Source organism: Protopterus annectens, chromosome 7.part0 (genome assembly GCF_019279795.1).
Source record: "Protopterus annectens isolate FY-2018-M chromosome 7.part0, PAN1.0, whole genome shotgun sequence".
Lineage (NCBI taxonomy): Eukaryota > Metazoa > Chordata > Ceratodontiformes > Protopteridae > Protopterus > Protopterus annectens.
Window position 1 is genome coordinate 1,115,170,305 of NC_056739.1, and position 18,713 is coordinate 1,115,189,017.

An 18,713-nucleotide genomic window follows, 5' to 3' on the forward strand; every position below is an offset into this window, starting at 1 on the left:
TCAAAGAATTCCAAGCCTTCCTTCTTCGGTATCGCAGTGAATAAATCTTTCACGTCAATAGTGAGAAAAATCAAGTTCTCATGCCATTTCTCTTTTTCATGTTACCTAGAAATTCCCAGGAATCTTTGACTAAATGTTCACTCTCATTAATTACATGTTTGACCCAGAAATCAACCAATACTGCTAATGGACGAGTTTTAGAATTATTCGCTGCCACAATAAGTCTAAATGATGGTTTATCAATATTTTTATGTATTTTAGGGATTCCAAAAAAGGGGGGATTTTTGGGTCCCTTACATACAGAAAATCATATAATTCTTGTTCTATTCTGTTGTTTACTAAATATTCCTCTAAGTAGGAATTAATTTGTGCATAGGAAATATTAATTTGATTGGGAGAAACTAAAGCATATGTTTCTTCATCGAATAGGAAATTTTGCATTACATCTGAATAATCTGTTGACCTAAACAACACCACACCCCCTCCCTTGTCAGGGGTCATAATCCTGATGGTGTTATCTTTTCTCAATTCCGTTAACAATTTAAATTCTTCCTTGCTTAGATTCCATTTTATTTTCTTAGTTTTATTTCTCTCTTGAACCTCATACATTTCTTCCAATACTATTTTTTCAAAGATATCTATTAATGGATGAAGAGGTGGATTAAACACACTCCCCTTATAAGGGATATCCCTATTGTTCATTACACTATGCATATTGTCTGAAATCAAAATGTCAAAATTCAGTTTTCTAGTATACAATTTTAATTCTCTAATATTGTTCACCATATTAGCTCTAGTTTGAGGCACAAATTTAATACCTTTAGAGAACAATTTAAAGTGGGTTTCCATAATAATCTGCTCTGTGTAATTGTAGATGGTGAAACCATCTATAACATTGATTATGGGCTGTCCATCCACAACAAGTCCATTATATAAACATTCTGAAGTATGTCCCTCTTTCATTAAATTCACATTTGGGATCATAGAGCAGGTGAAATAAAATCCTGGGGGGGGGGGGGACTGGAAGAATATGTTAAAGACAAAAGAAACACAATGGCAATTTAGAACAGCAGCAATGTTTCCCCCAGGTTTAAATGAAAGTGTTTCCATTGTTCCAGTTTTGCAGGAAAGGGCAAACAAGAAATAAACCATACACTGAAAATAAGTGATTATTTCTGAATGCATATTCTAGATTTTTTAAAAAAGGACATGTTTTTAGTGAAGAACTAGTTACAGTTTCACTGTGGAATATAAATTAATAATATTGCTTTATGAGTAAATTAGTAGTGTTGTGGTAGTGGATTAATTAGTAATTGATTCATGTTTGTGATTGGTCATTGATTTTTATTTAATGAAGCAGTATGTGTTATGTAATGTATTCTGATGAAGGCTACGCTGTGCATAGCCGAAAGCGTTTAATAAACCTGTTTTATAGAATGACAACCCTTTTTGGACTTCTAAAATCTCTTCTATAAACAAAACATTTGCAGTATATTTAGTTAAATCATCAATTTGTTTTAGAACACTGCATGGATGTTGTACCATATAAGTCTGCTAATTTATGTCTGTCACACCCAAAGTGAAGGAAGAATAGACATTTTTATCAAAATTATCAGGGCCCAGCTCACTCTGCTTGCTGGTAGTGATTTTAATGCAAGAGTGCCTGGAGTGAAGCCTAAATCTTTATTATGTAATTATAATTCAGCCATTGCTAGGTCACCCACATAATTTGTGTACATGTGATGATGTTCTCCTCATGAACTCTATAAAACCTGCCAGGACTCTCTGAAACAGGAGGCATGGGCATCTGGTTCCTGCCCCACTTCAAGGAAAATATCAAGGAAAGATTCAATAAAAGGCCAGAGGATTAGACTGACCTAACTTTAAAAGCTTTACATTCCTGTTTCTAGGAGAAGATGTTTTTTTTAAACCTGGCTATTTATAAAGATCCTTCATCAAATTAATTAAATGATGAAGTCAAACCTTGCAAATGGCAAACTGAAGCTAAGAATTACTCAATTATTATAGATTGTAAAATATTCTGCAGGGGAAGACATTTGGTCAAAGTCAACAAGAATATATTCTTCTTCGCATCATTTTCAAAATGATGGCAGTGTGAAATGTTTCTTTATTTTCTTTTCACACATTTTCCAGGAACTAGACAGTTGTGGTTCTACCCCAAAATGAGATTCAGCCTTTTGTGTGAAGTTAAAGCATTCTTGTGCTATGAATCAGTAAGTATTGACCAAAAGCATTTCATCCTCATCATTCCAAATCTCAGATGACCAAAAACACATCTCCTCTCCGTAAAAGCAAAGATCACTTCTTGTTTCATGACCTGCCTCACCAGTGGTCACTCTCCAGATGCCTCCCTTTTAGAAGCACAAAACTAATCAAACAGATTTCAGTAGTTTATGAAATGTTACCTAAGGATTTTTTTTAATGAACACAAGACTACACAGGTTATGCAAAAAGCAGATGGTTTTACCATACAATGTTCACAAGAAACCATCTGAAGCTATGACCACATGAAACAAGCCAGTCTAATACTCAACCAGATGAGAAAAATCAGCATTTCTGCAGGAGGACAGCCCTGCTACACTCATGTGTGGGCTTCGCCTACCTTACCCCAACTTGCTTATACATACTATGGAATAAAATGAAAAACCCTGAAACATTAAAACACTGCTTGCATACAAAAATAATTGTCCTGGTAGTGATTCCTAATGCAGAAAAACAATTAGCAAGCTGTGGATAAAGTAAGAGTACTTGACAAGGAGAAGCCATGTGCAGTGAGCATTCAATCATGAGTAGAGAAACCCATGCAGACAACATCATTAAGAGCAATGGAGTGACTGCTGAGATTCTGTCAACCTATAGGAAACAAAAACGGTTAATCATATGATAGAAACAGTTTCTCTAAACTACCACTGCTTGTCTGCAATTGCACAAAATTGGTAGTATTAGTACACAAACCATCTAAAGATGGTGACAACTGTGGTGTTTTCACAAAAAAAAAAAAAAAAAAAAAAAAAAAAGCTTGGAAAACCCCAAAGAAGCTTAAAAGACAGTCACATGCCTTTTTGCAACTGCACATACTTTACTTTAAGATTCTCAGTCAGAGAGTGGTACAACTCAGAGAAAGAGCAATGTTTGACTCGTGCACATAAAAGGTCTCTACATAAGATGTGATCTTAAGTGTCCAGCAAGCTAACAGATTTTAAGCTTTGTCATACTGCTTATGAATGAGCCACTGAATTTAAGGAATGGGCAGTATAAATTATTCAAGAGTTACTAGAGAAGATAGAAATTTCTTCCGAAAATGTAGCTAGGGAGTGAAATACAAATAGTAGTAGAGTTTAAAAACAGGGTAGAAATAAAAGAAAAAGAAGATATGGTTAAGAAGTAACAAGAATTATTTTGAGAGATTGACAAAGGTTATAGTATTGCAGAATAAGGGACATCTAAACAAGCAAGAAGAGGTGCAACTGCAGAGTGCTAAAGAGAAAATAATGGATTACTTGGATAATTAATATTTTGTACCTGATAAAAGCAGAAAAAGGACATTTCAGTGCTGTGAAACAGTCTGAAACAATTTCAAATCTTTTTGGGATACACAATTAAGAAAGATAAAATAAAGGCAATAGCTGAAAACTATGTACCCAAACACAGATTGGCTCGGTAATACCCATATTTATGGGGACATGATAACATGAAATACTTAAGGGGTATGGGTTAAAAAAGGATTCTATAATGGCAGTTGAGGATACATAGGAAGAGACTAAACAAAAAATAAATAAACTGAGAGAAACTGGAAGCTCTGTATTATGGGTAAGGATAGCAAAATACAAGCAGTGAAAGTATTTTTAGTCCCTTTAGTTTTAAACACAGGCCAGGCATATTGTTACCACCCAGAGGAGAAGCTGTGGATCTCTCAATTAATAAAGAGTTGAAAGATTTTATCTGGTAGGGGAAGAAGGCAAGGATAGTTGATCCTTCTAATAAAACAAGGTGGTTTGGTAATACCTGATGATTTAAAGGGGTATTTCAGAACTAAGCAGTTAAGGCCCCCATACACCACACAAGCAGAAAGCCATAATTCAAAGCAGAAGAAAATGATGATAAAACAGGAGGAAAGCTCAAGAAATAAGGAAAGACTGGGATTTTGGATGCAGATCCCTAAGGAAAATAATATCTATACAGAATATTATAGTCACAAAGTAGCAGAAAGTATTCTAAGAACTAAGCCAACAGGAGAATGGAGAAAGGAGATTCTGATGATAGGGATGACTGCAGTGAGGGTACAGAGAATAGACAAGAGGTGGCTGGAAGTTACTGGAGAAAACTGGCAAAGGAACCAAGGTACTGGAAGCAAATACCTAGACTTGGAAAGGTAACAGAACAGGAAAAAGCTAAGAAGACATTTGGACTACAAGCTAGAGACTGCCTTCCCTATTAAGGACTGATATCAGAGTATAGACAAAGAAAGGAATAGGGGGATCCGAAGGGAAAGGCTAGCACTGGTACAGTTTTTAGTAAAATCTAAAACAGAAGCTGGATGATTACTAGGGCATATAAAATATTCCACAAAACCTATAGGAATCAATCAGAGGAGATTAGAAAGGATTGGGAAGAGAGACTGGATAAGCAATTCACAATAAAACAATGGGGGATATACATTTGTCTCCCAACTATACAACACAGTCTAGAAGATTTTGCTTGGAAGTGTTATTATATAAAGATGTTAGAGATTATGGTGGTCATTATTTTACCTTTATGGTACTAGAAATTATTAATGTTAATATAAGGGAGGATATCTTGTGAATAAGACTGAAACAGCAGACTTAAAATGGACTGTTAACTTACAGGCAGATAAATATTCTGAGTTGAATGGATGTGTTCCTTTAAAACCTATATTGAAAGCAAGACCATTACGTCATTGATTTTACTGCTATTTCCTTTGTGATTGGATGTTTTTTATTTAAATATTCATCTATTCTTTTGTGTTAATCTGCTGAAGCACTTGCATGTGAAAGCGCTTATCAAATATACTTGTCCAGTTTTATTTTTACATTAAAGTATATGGTAACTGCCATGCTGGTCGGGTTGTATCTTTTTTTTCTCTTTAACATTTTTCATGTTACTAAACCAACCTTTAGTTGCCTGCTTTTCTGTTATGTTTAATATCTGGCTTGTAGGTTTGTGACAACACTGGGCAGAATGTATTAATGTAGAATTAGATTATTGTCCCATAAAAGGTGTGCACCAACATGGGCATTTTAACCAAGCTGTTCATATCAGTAGGAATCCCGTACTGGGAATTCAGTTGACTACTTCATTCTCTTTACCAGAAGAACCTGATGGCATGGGCAGTTTTATTTCATTGTTGAAAGTTTTCAAAAGCTCTCTTTATAAGCTAAAGAGATTACAATGGCAATGTATGCACCTGGAGGCATGTCTGCACCATCAAATTATTCCTAGGGGCCTCCAGGTGCTACGTATGCCTACTTATGGAAACACTTTTCCAGAGCTACTATGTAAATGGCAAGCACTCAACACTGAGTGGAGTTTTAATTACATTTGATTCCTAATTGATTGTTTTCTGCCATTAGAGAAAGAACTAGTAGCCAAGATTGAAGGGTTACAAATTAAATTTGTGTTGAAGTTTAATACTGAACCCTTCCTTGGAAAACTAGATGATGTTTTAATGAATATAACTGCATATAATGATCGGCTTCAGCAACAAAAGAAAAGGAAATTAGAGTGAGATTTTAGAGACTTTAAGGCAGGCCATATTTTTGTAAGGCCATGAACTACAAAAGCAACTACTACAGTGACTGAGATAATAAAGCATACTGACGTTATGCACTCTTTGGGTAAAACAACCATTGTATCATGTTCCAACAGCAATACAAGTGATTTGAGCACTGACATTGGTACATTGACTAAGGACTCATCCAATTGCTATCTAGAGGGAGGTGCCAGACTGAAAAATCCACATAAAATTGTTATTGGACCATCTTCTATGGAGATGACCAATCAACAAGTAGAAGAAGGAGCTGGGGCTCAGCAAGGCAATGTTACCACCCTTCATTAGTTTTTGGAGGCACCTCTTCCTGTGAAGCTTCCTCAATTGTTGCCGAGATGGCATTCCATGAGTCATGGGCAGAAAAGACGGAAGACATCACACAAACTTTATCCCTTGAACAAGGATTAGAAAAGGATGATGTGAATTTTTTAATGTATAACATTTCATCTTCTACTTTAACAGAAGTGCAAATATTACTTTTGAATAATGGGCTTTCCTTTATTCCAGCGCAACCATCTAAGGCAAGTGATGTCATTATTAACCTAAAATTATTTTCAAGGGATGTAGCGTTAAAATTATTATTCCCTTCTAGTAATGCTGGCAACAGTTTTACATTTAACAGACCAAGTGTTTTTAACCCTCAGCTGCATCTTCTGATTGAGGCTTTTGTCAAAGTTTGTGAAATAGACATAGCTACTTTGCTGAACAAAGACTGTCATATTAGATTTTATAATTTACACAGCATGAAACTTTGGACTTGAAGCATCTGATGGAAAATAAAGATATTTATATCCATCCCGCTGATAAGGTAGGGTGAATAGTTGTCATGGATATTACGTATTACATCAACAGTACGCATACTATGCTTGGGGATGACTCCACTTATGTTAAAATTACTAAGTTTGATGCTAATAAATTGATCAATGAGATGCAAAACCAGCTGAATGACCTTTTAATGGCTGGGATACTCTACAAAACATTGATTACTTTTTAGTCATACATCCTATGTTTTCATCCATCCATGTTTTGTCAAAGGTACCTAAGAATCCTTTGGATCCCCCAATGCAACCAATTGTTTCGGGGGGTGGATGAATAACTGAACCATAATCGATTTATGTTGAGCATCAATTGAAATCATCATTATTGGCTAATGCACCACCTGTTATTAAAAACACAGAAGATTTTCTATATTCTCTTGATAATTGTTACACTTATATTGATTGCATGAATGATGAATTACTTTTTGTGACTCTTGATTTGTTTTACTCTGTTTACAATTATACTGAATGATTTTGGTCTTAAATCTATTAGGAGCTTTCTACACAAGAAAAGTGATTTTAATAATTCAGAAATTAATTTAATATGTGTTTTTTTGAATATGACTTTAGAATATAACATTTTTGTTTCTGATGTTGATTTTTATTGGCAGAAACTGGGTGTTGCCATGGGAACACCATGTGCAAATAGTTATGTAAACCTGGTTCTAGCCAACTGGGAAGATGAAGTGGTTTTCACTGATCATATTTTTGTTCTAATTTAACTTTATGCAAACATTTTGTTGATGATATTTTTATTTTATGGAGGTTCTGTAAATTTATTACGTAGTTTTATTTAATACTTAGAAGGCAGTAGTCAGTGTTTTAGATTTACTATGCATTACTCTAATAAGAGTATAGATTTCCTTGATGTGTCTTTGACATTTAATGATCAGGGTTCTATAGACACTTCCCTATACAGAAAGAATTGCTGGAAGAATAACATCTTGCAGTGTTCCAGCATGTGCCCGACACATTTTTAATAATATTCTAAAAGGCCACTTTCTAAGGGTCTCTAGGCTTCACCCAAATGATAATGAAAACCTGGTGGCTATTAATAAAATGTCATCTGATTTTTCACAAAGAGGCTACCGTAAATATGAAATAGAATGCTCCTCATCAGAAGTTTTATATATGAGGGCAACTACTAGTAGACCATATTTTAAAAGAACAAACAAACAAAAAACACTAACCACTGTAGTGTTAAAACAATGACTGAAACAAAAGCACTGCAATATCACCACAAAGAGACAACAGAATGCATGTTTAGCCTATAAAATCAAAATAAAACCAGCACAATTTAATAAAGAACAAGTAAAATCCTTGAAACAACAGGATACAAATCCTCACAAACAGGATAGGTGCTTTCGACTATGCCTTCATCAGATATTTGTGGTGATATTGCAGTGCTTGTGTTTAATCTTCATTCAATATTTTAAAAGAAAAGTAATATGAATAGAAGCAAGAATGGTCACTTGAATTATAGAATACCCCTCACATACAGTAGTGATGTTAATATTATTTGTGATTTTATTATTAAGAATTGGCCGATTCTTCTTTCTGATGAAAAAATCAAGGAGTTAGTAGGTGTTAAACCTAGTTTTGCTTTAAGAATAACATGTCCCTTAAAAGACAACTATGTTATGGTCATCAGCGGAGGTTTTCTTTAAAATGTAATGGAACAGGTACCTTTCCTGTAGAACATGCAGAGCATGTGGTTTGATGTCAGGCTCCAATACATTTATACATCCTGAAACACAGAAGGTTTATACTGTTAGCTGTTATGCAAATTGCAAAACCCCTACTTTGATCTATTTAGCTAGTTGTAAATTGTGTGTAACATATTATGTTGGCAAGACTAACAGGTTACTGAAAGATCATGTCTTACAATATCTTAGAGATATTAAGAATAAAAATAGCCTGAATGCATTATACAAACATGTCAGAGATCATAGTGGTCATTATTTCACCTTTATGGTATTAGAAATTATTAATGTTAATATAAGGGGAGGAGATCTTGTGAATAAGGCTGAAACAGCAGAGTTAAAATGGATTGTTAACTTACAGGCAGATAAATATCCTGAGTTGAACGGATGTGTTCCTTTAAAACCTATATTGAAAGCAAGATCATTTAGTTATTGATTTTACTGCTATTTCCCTTTGTGATTGGATGTTTTTTATTTAAATATTCATCTCTTCATTTGTGTTATTGATCTGATGAAGTAAGTGGCTTGTGTGTGAAAAGCCCTTATTAAATATATTTGTCCGGTTTTATTTTTACATTAAAGTATATGGTAACTGCAGGTTTTTCGGGATCTAAAATGACCTTTACCGATAAAACAGATCAAGATGAGAGAATGAGAAAGGGAAAGAAGCCCGAAGAGAGGCAGGAAAAGGAGTCGCCAGCCTGTTGAAGAGATGTCAGGTCAAACACTGAAATGCATGTGGAAGACGATGGAGGGTCCCTGATTGTGAACCTCTCTAAAAAGGTACTGTCGTCAGCTGAAATTTCGTTACTTGAAAGAGGTTTGACTTTTGTACCTGCCGAGAAGTTGGATCTCTCTGAAATTTTGACTAATATGAGACTGTTCATTAGAAATGCAGCTTTAAAGTTACATTTCAGTAATGATGATTCTGTTCCTAGTGTAAATGTTTTTGAAAAGATGAGTTTGTTCCAACCACCTACAGACCCCACTTTAGAACTGTTCTGTTGAAAATGTGAACAGGACTTGTTCAATTTGTTTTCAGGATCATATTCTTTATATATTAGTAATGCAAAAGGACGTAACTTTTAGAATTTAAATAAAGATGAAAAATTGGCTTTGCCTGCTTTTGAAAATGATGACAGCATTATAGTTAAAAAAGCTGATAAAGGTGGTGCCACAGTTCTACTTGACCAAAATTTTTTATGCAGACTCTACTACGTTAATGCTGAATGATTTTTCTGTGTATGAGAAAGTTGATTTAGATTACATATGGTATGTACAATGTTCTATTTTCTTTACTATTCGTGATTGTTTTGAAAATTTCTTAATTACTGAGCAATTGTCGAAATATTTGAGTGTTGAGTATCCAGTTATACCTGTGTTTCACGGCCTCCCTAAGGTCCATAAAGATTTAGTTTCACCTCCATTAAGGCCAATAGTCTCAGGTAGAAAATGGGTAACTGAACCCTTCTCTGTATATATCGACAAACAGCTATGTCTGATACTTGACAATATAGAGTTAGTTCTTAATGATACACAGCAGTTTTTGAATGATTTCGATTTGTTTACGCAGGGAAGTGATGTTAATTTGAATGATTAGCTGTTGGCCACTTTGGACGTTGAGTCCTTGTTTACCTGTATCCCTAATTTATGGTAAAATCTTTTCTGGGTTTACATAGTGGCTTTGATATCAAACAGATAGACTTGATATGTCTTTTTCTTGAAGTTGTGCTGGAAAGCAACGTTTGTATGTTCCAAGATAGCTACTATTTACAGAAAGTTGGCATAGCTATGGGCACTTCATGTGCTAATAGCTACACCAACATGGTGCTAGCAAGGTGGGAAGAAGAACATGTGTTCAACAGCCTTTATAACAACTCCCTGCTATTTTATAGGTTTGTTGATGATGTGATCTTGATTTGGGGAGCAATGAGTCACAGTTAGTTGCCTTTATTGATTATTTGAATAGTACTACACCTTTTTTAAGATTCACATCTCATGTTTCTTGAACAGAAGTGACATTTCTAGATGTACATGTTCAAAGGGACATCGTGGGGAATTTTGTTACTAGGCTTTATAGAAAATCATGGAGGACAAATACTTTACTGCAGCATAACAGTATGCATCCCCCCTCATGTTTATAGAAATATCTTGAAAAGTGAAGGAATGACAATCTCACGTCTGAATAATAATGAGGAAGGCTTTCAGTTTGATCTTGAAAAGCTCTTGTCTGATTTTGCAGCAAGAGGGTATAGTAATAATGAAAAAGAGGGCATGACTAAGGGAGTAAAAAATCTGAGGTCTACTGTAGCATCTCCTTACTCTTCTGATAAGGCTGCTATGAGGCCTTCGTATATGAATAAAAAAGGAAATAAACATGTACCATTAATTTTGTCCTATGCTAGTGATTTTAGACAGATACAACATGTGATAGATTCTAACTGGAATATTCTTATCACAGATGACAAGATTAAGGCTATAGTGGGAAAGAAACCTCTATATACCTATAAGAATAAAAAATCATTAAAAAGATGGCGTTTTTATAGAGACTATAAGCAGTGTCAGGGAGATACTACAGACAAGTCTTTGTCTTTGGCACTTTTCCTTGTGGAAGTTGCAAGTACTGTTCATCTTTAGAGACGTCCAACGTGTTTATACATCCTGTTTCCAAGCAAAAGTTCAGTTTTAAGTTACATGCTCATTGTAAAACTAGAAATATTATTTTCTTAGCAACATGTACAGCATGTGATAGTTTTTACCTAGGTAAAACTAATAGAATGTTTTACGAAAGAATTTCTGAGCACAAATATGCTATTATATGCTCTAGCTAAATATGTGCTTGAGTCAGGTCCCTTACACAACTTTATGTTTAAAGCTATAGAAGTGCTATATAAGGGACCATGTGATGGTGACTTCAATAATTTTACTGAAGAAAGGGAACTTTATTGGATTTTTAAGTTTTGTGCTGATAGAAAACCGGGTTTAAATGATAAGGTCTCTTTAAGGCCGATTTTAAAATCTAGGGATTTGCATAAGTAATTATGTTTGTGCAATGATTGGTTGTTTTTAACTGACTTGTTTTTTGTTTTTAAATGTTTGTTTGATGTTTTCATTTTATCAGTCTATTAAATATCACCTTTGCTTCTAACCTTGGCTTTGGGACTCCTTTATTCTTTTGTTAATATTTGAGTTTATGCTGTTCTCATGTTTATGTGTCATATGCCTTGAACATACCTTATGATTTGTCTTCATGATGATGTGTGACATGATCATACTATAGGATTTAACATGTCTTCATGCTGATGTATGGCATGCCCTAATCATACTTTAGTATGTATAATGTCTTGCAAACTTATGAACTGTCTTATCTCAATCTTTCTTTTGTTTTTTAACAGTAAAGGCCTGCATTACTGTTTAAATGTTTCAGGATGTTCTATTTCTATCATCATGCCATTAGATGTGCCTTGATTTTGAACAGGCACATACTTTCTTTTATCTTTCCCCTAGAAATCCTCTCTTCTAAGCCTATTGATCTCTTACATCTGTCTGCAATAATGAGTCAGACAGCCTTGTCACTGCCAGTCTTCTCACACCATCTCCAACACTGACATCCAAATGTATTTCTTACCTTTTTCTTACCAATCTTATGGGAGATTTTTATTACTAGTCAGCCCTACTTTAATATGAAAATAAACTACATTTTAGGATGTGGCATTCAAAAGTTGTAAAAATCTTTTGGAGACCTACAAAGTAAGAAAAAAGAAAAAGAAACCAAAATACACACACACGCGCGGCGCGCGCGCACACCATTGATTTTGTTTAATTTTACTTAACTTTGTTAACCAATTGGGTAAACTGGCCCAAGAACCTTTTTCAGCCAAGACCTGGGCACACTATGATGCAGTAGAGGTTCTACGCTCTGGTCAAAACAAAACTTCTCCACTCTGATTGTAGTTTAAACAAGCTGAAATACAGAGGATAAAAAAATAACAGTCCATATCCTGGTGAACTTTAAAATGACATTAAAAAAGACATTATAAATTATGTACTTGCATGAAGAAGAGTTTTATGGTACATATAGAATGGTAGATCTAAGGACCTTGAGGTAGAAAATTCCAGAAAATACTGACAGTAAAGGTTAAGTTCAAAACTTTGTACCTGATGTTGCCAAGCAAATCTTAGAACACATTTATGTTTTCCAAAATGATACAAAGGCTAAACTTATCCAAAACAAATGCAGAGGGAAAATACCTTACAAAAGTTATATTGTACACAAAAGAGAGATGTAAAGGGGGGCATGTGATGTGAGCCAGGTTAGTGAAAAAGAGAGCGGTTTCCTTAAAATGATCAGATGCTGATGCATGCAGACACTGATTCAGATGGGTTTGTACAAGCAGTAATCATTTAAGTAAAGTCATTCATGCCATATCAGAAGCTGCTGAGATTTCTCTTGAAATTAGTTCTTCCTGAAAATGGTAAAATTCCAGTGTAATATCTCAGCTCACATAACCTAATCAAGCCATAATCTCCCACTTACTGACATCTTCCTTATTCCCTCTGTTTTAATCTCTCATTTCTTAAAATTATTGTCATATTATTCTACTGCTAAAGTAGTTCAAACTCTCGTCTCTATTGTAAGCAATTTCAGCCATTTATATAACCGTCTACTAAAACATATATTCATTTGTATATAGCTGTATATAACAATACAATGCTTGTTTTAAAACCTGCTGTCCTGCCTCTGTCACTCTACAGATATTGAATATATGTATGTTTATCTCTATTGTTGTACATAATTGTTTAATTTTCTCATCAATTATATAATTATATACTCTTTACCTCTTCAACACATTTCTGTAATTATGAAACTTTAATGCCTTCCTGGCCTGAGACTGAAACTGGTCATTTGGGATCAGTGGTCCACCATGGTTAATAAATAAACAAATAACCAACTAACTAAATAAATAAGTTATTCCTTCTTACAGGAATCATACCTGTAGAAGAGAATGACATTCAGCCTTCTATAAGGTTCCTTGCTTCTAGTTATGAACAGATCCTCTTCTGCTCTAATCTCTGTCTATATCTGTTCATAGTAAGCAGCCAACTGGCAAACAAATACGCCCAGAAAAATTAAGGAAGTGGTCATACAAAACAGGATACCAAGTAAGCTAAAGTTTCTAAAACAATACAAAATTGTATAAGAGAACATGTTACAAGCATCCCAAATCATAACAGATAAAATTAAAGCCACTTGAGGAGTACTACAGGCACGGCTATATACACTTTACAAGAATAATTATTCAGAACTTACAAAATCCATCAAAATGCACCTGCACCCCTCTACTTTATATGAATTTCAGTTAAGTCAGGCTATCTATCCCCAAGTGCTAAGGCAGAAAAAAGAGTTAATTAGTTCTAAGAAACCGAAATAATATACATGGTATTTTGAAAAAAAAAATGTTGAATTTAAAATCATTAAAGACTTACTTAACACTTAGTTACTCAACAAAATGTGTACACACACACACACACACACACACACACACACACACACACACACACACACACACACACACACACACACACACGCGACTGAAATTAAAATCAATCGTAAATGAGTGCAGTATTGCTGAGACTTTTTTCTGCCTAGATGTTGCTTGCATTATACCAGTCAGATAAATTTATTTATTTATGTATTTGTTTGTTTATTTCATAACTAGGTAAGTCAGCTGGTTACAGGAACCTTTTCATTCATGAACCATGCTAAAGACATAAGTCACAGTTATACAAAGTTAAAAGTGGCAAAAACAAATCAATGGTTGACAAGCAAATAGCAGCTCTAATTTACCAGTCATAGTTGAATTTGCAGCAGTTGTTATATAAACAAATGCATTTTAAGACAATAAAGCTTTCTGACTTATTAATGGTAACAGACCATAGACAGCATTCACTGCTAAATTAATTTTATTTCAATCTGAAACTTTTAGACGACATGGCAACATAGTAAATACACAAAACAAACCTAAAGAGATGACCATAAATATGAATAAGAGGCATATTCATGCAGCATGCCTATTCTAAACGAATGCTTCACCAACATGATCATATAATCATTAACATATAATGATCATCATATAATGACAGACCGAGTGGCATGTAGTGACTGAACAAACTAATAAGTGAATTGTTACAGCTTCAGCAGTGTAAGCAGTCACCAGATTTTGTGTAGGCTCCAGTATTATTTGAAGCTAAGAGTAGCTTTTGTGGTACCAAGTATATCTACTTTGATAAAATAACAACATTATAGTAATATCCAATACAAAATGAAGTACTAAAAACTTTACAATGCGAAGTGCAACATATAAATCCAATGTTTTATTAGATAAGGAGGTACAATGTAATGAATACCGTACTGTTAGATATTAATAATCAAGCTGAGTTGCATCACCAGAAACAAAGTAAGTAATGCACAGTTTTGGACTTGTATTGTTACTCAGTGTAAACATGTTTACTTGAGAAATTCAACCATGAATCATTGATAACTTGCAGGCCTTATTATCTATACTACAAGATACTTCCTGACCCAACTTCATACATTATTTTGTCATCTGCTGTGCAAAAAAACTTTTATGTTGTGCCCTGTGTTCAAGAATAAATGAGGTCAGTGTGCACTTTTGTTAGGATTATTTTATACGTGAAATGCAAAATATTCTACCATCCCCCTGCAAAAGGCATACATTTGTGCTTAGTAAGCCAGTTGGCTAAAGTAACACCACCAACAACATTCAAGGCAGAGCTACAGAATTTGTCATTAGATCGGCTATTGCATTATGAATACAAAATGTCTTTGGCCACAAGTGGTAAAAGAACTAAAAACATGATATGAACACTCACTTGATTCACTGATTTCACATTCCTGGGTATTACATTTCTGTGTATTTTCAGGCCATGGTTCATGGTCACAATGGCTGTTGTCCTCTTCAGTTTGGCCTGTTTTTATGTTTATACATTTGACCAGCCGACGTTGTATACCTCCACCGCAGGATGCACTACACTGAAAGAACAACAATTATTTTAATTATTCCATTCAAATACTCCGTTCAGTTTACTTAGCAGGCATATTCCAGTGATTCTAGGGAAATCTGCATCATTCCAGTTTTATATGAAATGTGTCAAATCTCTGACACACACAAACTGTTTTGGCATGCTTACACATCCCTAAAATCGCATATTGTTTCCTTAGTTTTTCCAAAGAAAGTCTAAGTGCATACTATTGAGTAAGCAGTAACAGTGTACATATATTGTAAATACTGAGTGGCCCTTCATCTGTATCATGACAAGCATCATTTACTGCAAAGAAATACCATTTAAGAAAAGGCTGTTTTTGAACAACAAACACATTTTTCATTTCACTGTGTAACTGTAAACATGTTCAGCAGCAGCGAGTCTCTGCAAAAACATATGCTATTTAATCACATCTGAAATACATGAACACAGGAACTGTCAAGAGTCACGAGGAAGGTTTTACAAGGTTAAGTCTCCCCTAATAATTCATCTCCTTGAAGCAAAATATTTTATGTGCATTTATACCTTTCAGCTCTTTCTTTCAAATGAATAAAACATTGACCCTGTTGCAGCAATGTTTATGCCTACCCTAATTAATGTCATCCCGATTTCTACTACGTTCTCTTCCTTCTTCCATCATTTTCCCCTACAGAATACCTAAGCTTTCATTCATACCTTTATCTGCACACTTCCCATTCAGCTAGTGTCAGTGTCAAGCTCTTGTCACCTTCTGATTTTATCCTTATCCCATTCAGGTCTCGTCCTTATTATTGTCCTACATACTACACTGTCTGTTGCTTTCCTTTCTCGTTCACCTACATATGTTTATCTTTTACATTTCACCTTTTCTTCCACCTGCTCCCTTTCCTCTATTATACCACTTCTCTTTCCTTTCTACGATCTCCTTCTCTCCTTACACTCCTTCTACTATCTTCCTCTCTACCCCAGCCATAAAACTTGTTTCTAGAGCCTAACTGTGATATCTCACAATCTTGACCTCTGATGCCCTTCATTCTTATTTACCTTTTTATCTCACAGAGGCATCAAGATGTCTCTCTTGTTCTCGTACCTCGTATTCTTCACACTGTGTGTGCAACTTAGCACTTCCGTTACTCCATTTGTTTTCAAAATGATTTGTTATTCTTCTCCTGTCTTTAAAGCCTGTTTGCATTGCTTGAGTATTGCTTTACATCATTGAATTTGTATTCCCACTTCTTTATAATACTTCACTATTACCTTTATAAGTTAAAATATGTTACTGCTTGTTTGGTATAATGTACTTTATGCTTCAAAAGAACCATTCTTCCAAGGACTCCCCTGTAAATGAGGTCTAGCTCATTAGGACTTTCTGCATCATATATATATATATATATATATATATATATATATATATATATATATATATATATATATATATATACATATAGAAACAAATAAACAACAAATGAATAAATGATAAAGACAAAATGTTTCCCCTCAGTGACCATAAAAGAACAGTTGTGTAAGATCTTACCATAAGAGTAGATGTCCTTCTCTTCACTGTTGCAGTATTCTTACCTAAGGGATCTCCTGCCAAGGATAGCCCAATGCCTGGCCAGTATACCAAAGCCTTTAGTTCTTCTGGGTGTCTTATATCACATATATGCTCTCCGCATAAGGCATAGGGCATAAAGGTGATGTAGACACACACACACACACACACACACACACACACACACACACACACACACACACACACACACACACCTGAAAAATTCCCAGGAGAAACAGAATACCCTTAAGAACAAGGATATCAAGTACATCCAGAAGAAGAAAAAAAGAAGACGAAAACAAATCCCAGAACCAGGAGGGCAAGAAAAACTACAGAGCAAGTGGTATAACAGAGGGGAAAGGAGGGACGGAGTAGTGAATATTGCAACAGTGAAGAGAAGGACATTTATTGTTATGGTAAGATCTTACACAACTGTACTATATCCTTCCAGATCACTGCTACAGTATTTTATACCTAAGGGAGAGTACAAGAGCTCAAAAGGAAACTTAGTCATGGCCCTGGAAATAACATCCATCTTGTACAGAGGACCAAGTAGCAACCTCAGGGATGGAATTGGTATTCAGACCCTTGAAAAAAAATACCAGCATAGGTAACCACTCTTGCAGAATGCACCATTGCCTACAAGGAAAGACATTTTCTATGAATAGCGTAACAAAAAGAAATCGCCTTAGAAATAAAGAGGATATGATTTGCTTAGAGACAGCTGAACCCAAAGTCCTAGGATGAAAGGAAACAAAAATAGCTACTCAGATTTGCGAAAACTTTCGCTTTACCCAAATAATACATGAGCTGTCTGTTCAAATCCAAGGTGAGAAGAACCTTCTCACTTACACACTGCAGAGAAGGAAAAAAGGAAGGGAGATGAATAGACTGATTAAGGGACAACCTATTGACCACCTTGGGCATAAAAGGATTAGCAAAAAGAAATGCGATGTCTCTGTGGAAAACTAAGAAAGGAGGAATAGCCATGAGAGCCTGAAGTTTAGGCACTCTCTTAGCTGAAGAGAGGGCCAAAAGAAGAACAGTCTTCCATACAATGTTGTAAGGAAGCTGAAGAAGCAAGTATAAACCAACGAAGAACGTGAAAGACATAAACGCGGCAAATAAATAACTAAAACAGAATGCACTTTATTAAATAAAACAACAACGGACAAAGTCCTTCCAAAAATACATAAACATCCTATCCTTCCATCGATGAGACCTATTGTTTCTGGAACGGGTTGGTTAACGTAGACTTTATCTATTTATGTGGGGAAAATTATTAGACCTGTGCTTGATAAGACACAAACTGTCTTACCAATTTTTACAATCTTTGTACAAGGTTTCTTGTGAATGTCGTACTATTAGTGATGTTATTTTAGTTACTTTAGATGTTCGGTCTTTGTTTACAGTTAGCCCCAATGCTGTGGGGCTAGATTTTGTCAGGGATTTTCTTGTGACAAATACTGAGTTCTCTCCTGTGAAAGTTAATTTAATTTGTTTGTTTATTGAACAACAATGTTTTTCTCATTGAGAACAAGTATTATTTACAGGGGATTGGAGTAGCATTGGGTACATCCTGTGTCAGTAGCTATGTCAATTTAGTTCTGCCATATTGGGAGAGTACCCAAGTCCTAGAAGGAAATGATTTTCATAAACACATTTTGTGGATGATGTATTTTTGCTATGGACTGGTTCACCACAAGCTGAATTATTAGAATTTGTTGTTTCTTAATTCCTCCACTTCTTTTTTGTTTTTTACTATTAATTGTTCCTTGTCTGAATTA

At 34.8% G+C, this 18,713-nt stretch overlaps 1 protein-coding gene across 1 annotated transcript in view; it reads right to left on the bottom strand.

The window, feature by feature from the left end:
* The window catches only part of LOC122806893 (A disintegrin and metalloproteinase with thrombospondin motifs 7-like), a 2,879,604-nt gene that overhangs the window by 523,803 nt on the left and 2,337,088 nt on the right, over positions 1 to 18,713 (bottom strand). The window contains exon 23 of the mRNA XM_044077696.1: positions 15,225 to 15,384. Coding sequence (XP_043933631.1) covers positions 15,225 to 15,384 — 160 coding nt within the window. The remainder of the gene's footprint in view (positions 1 to 15,224; positions 15,385 to 18,713) is intronic.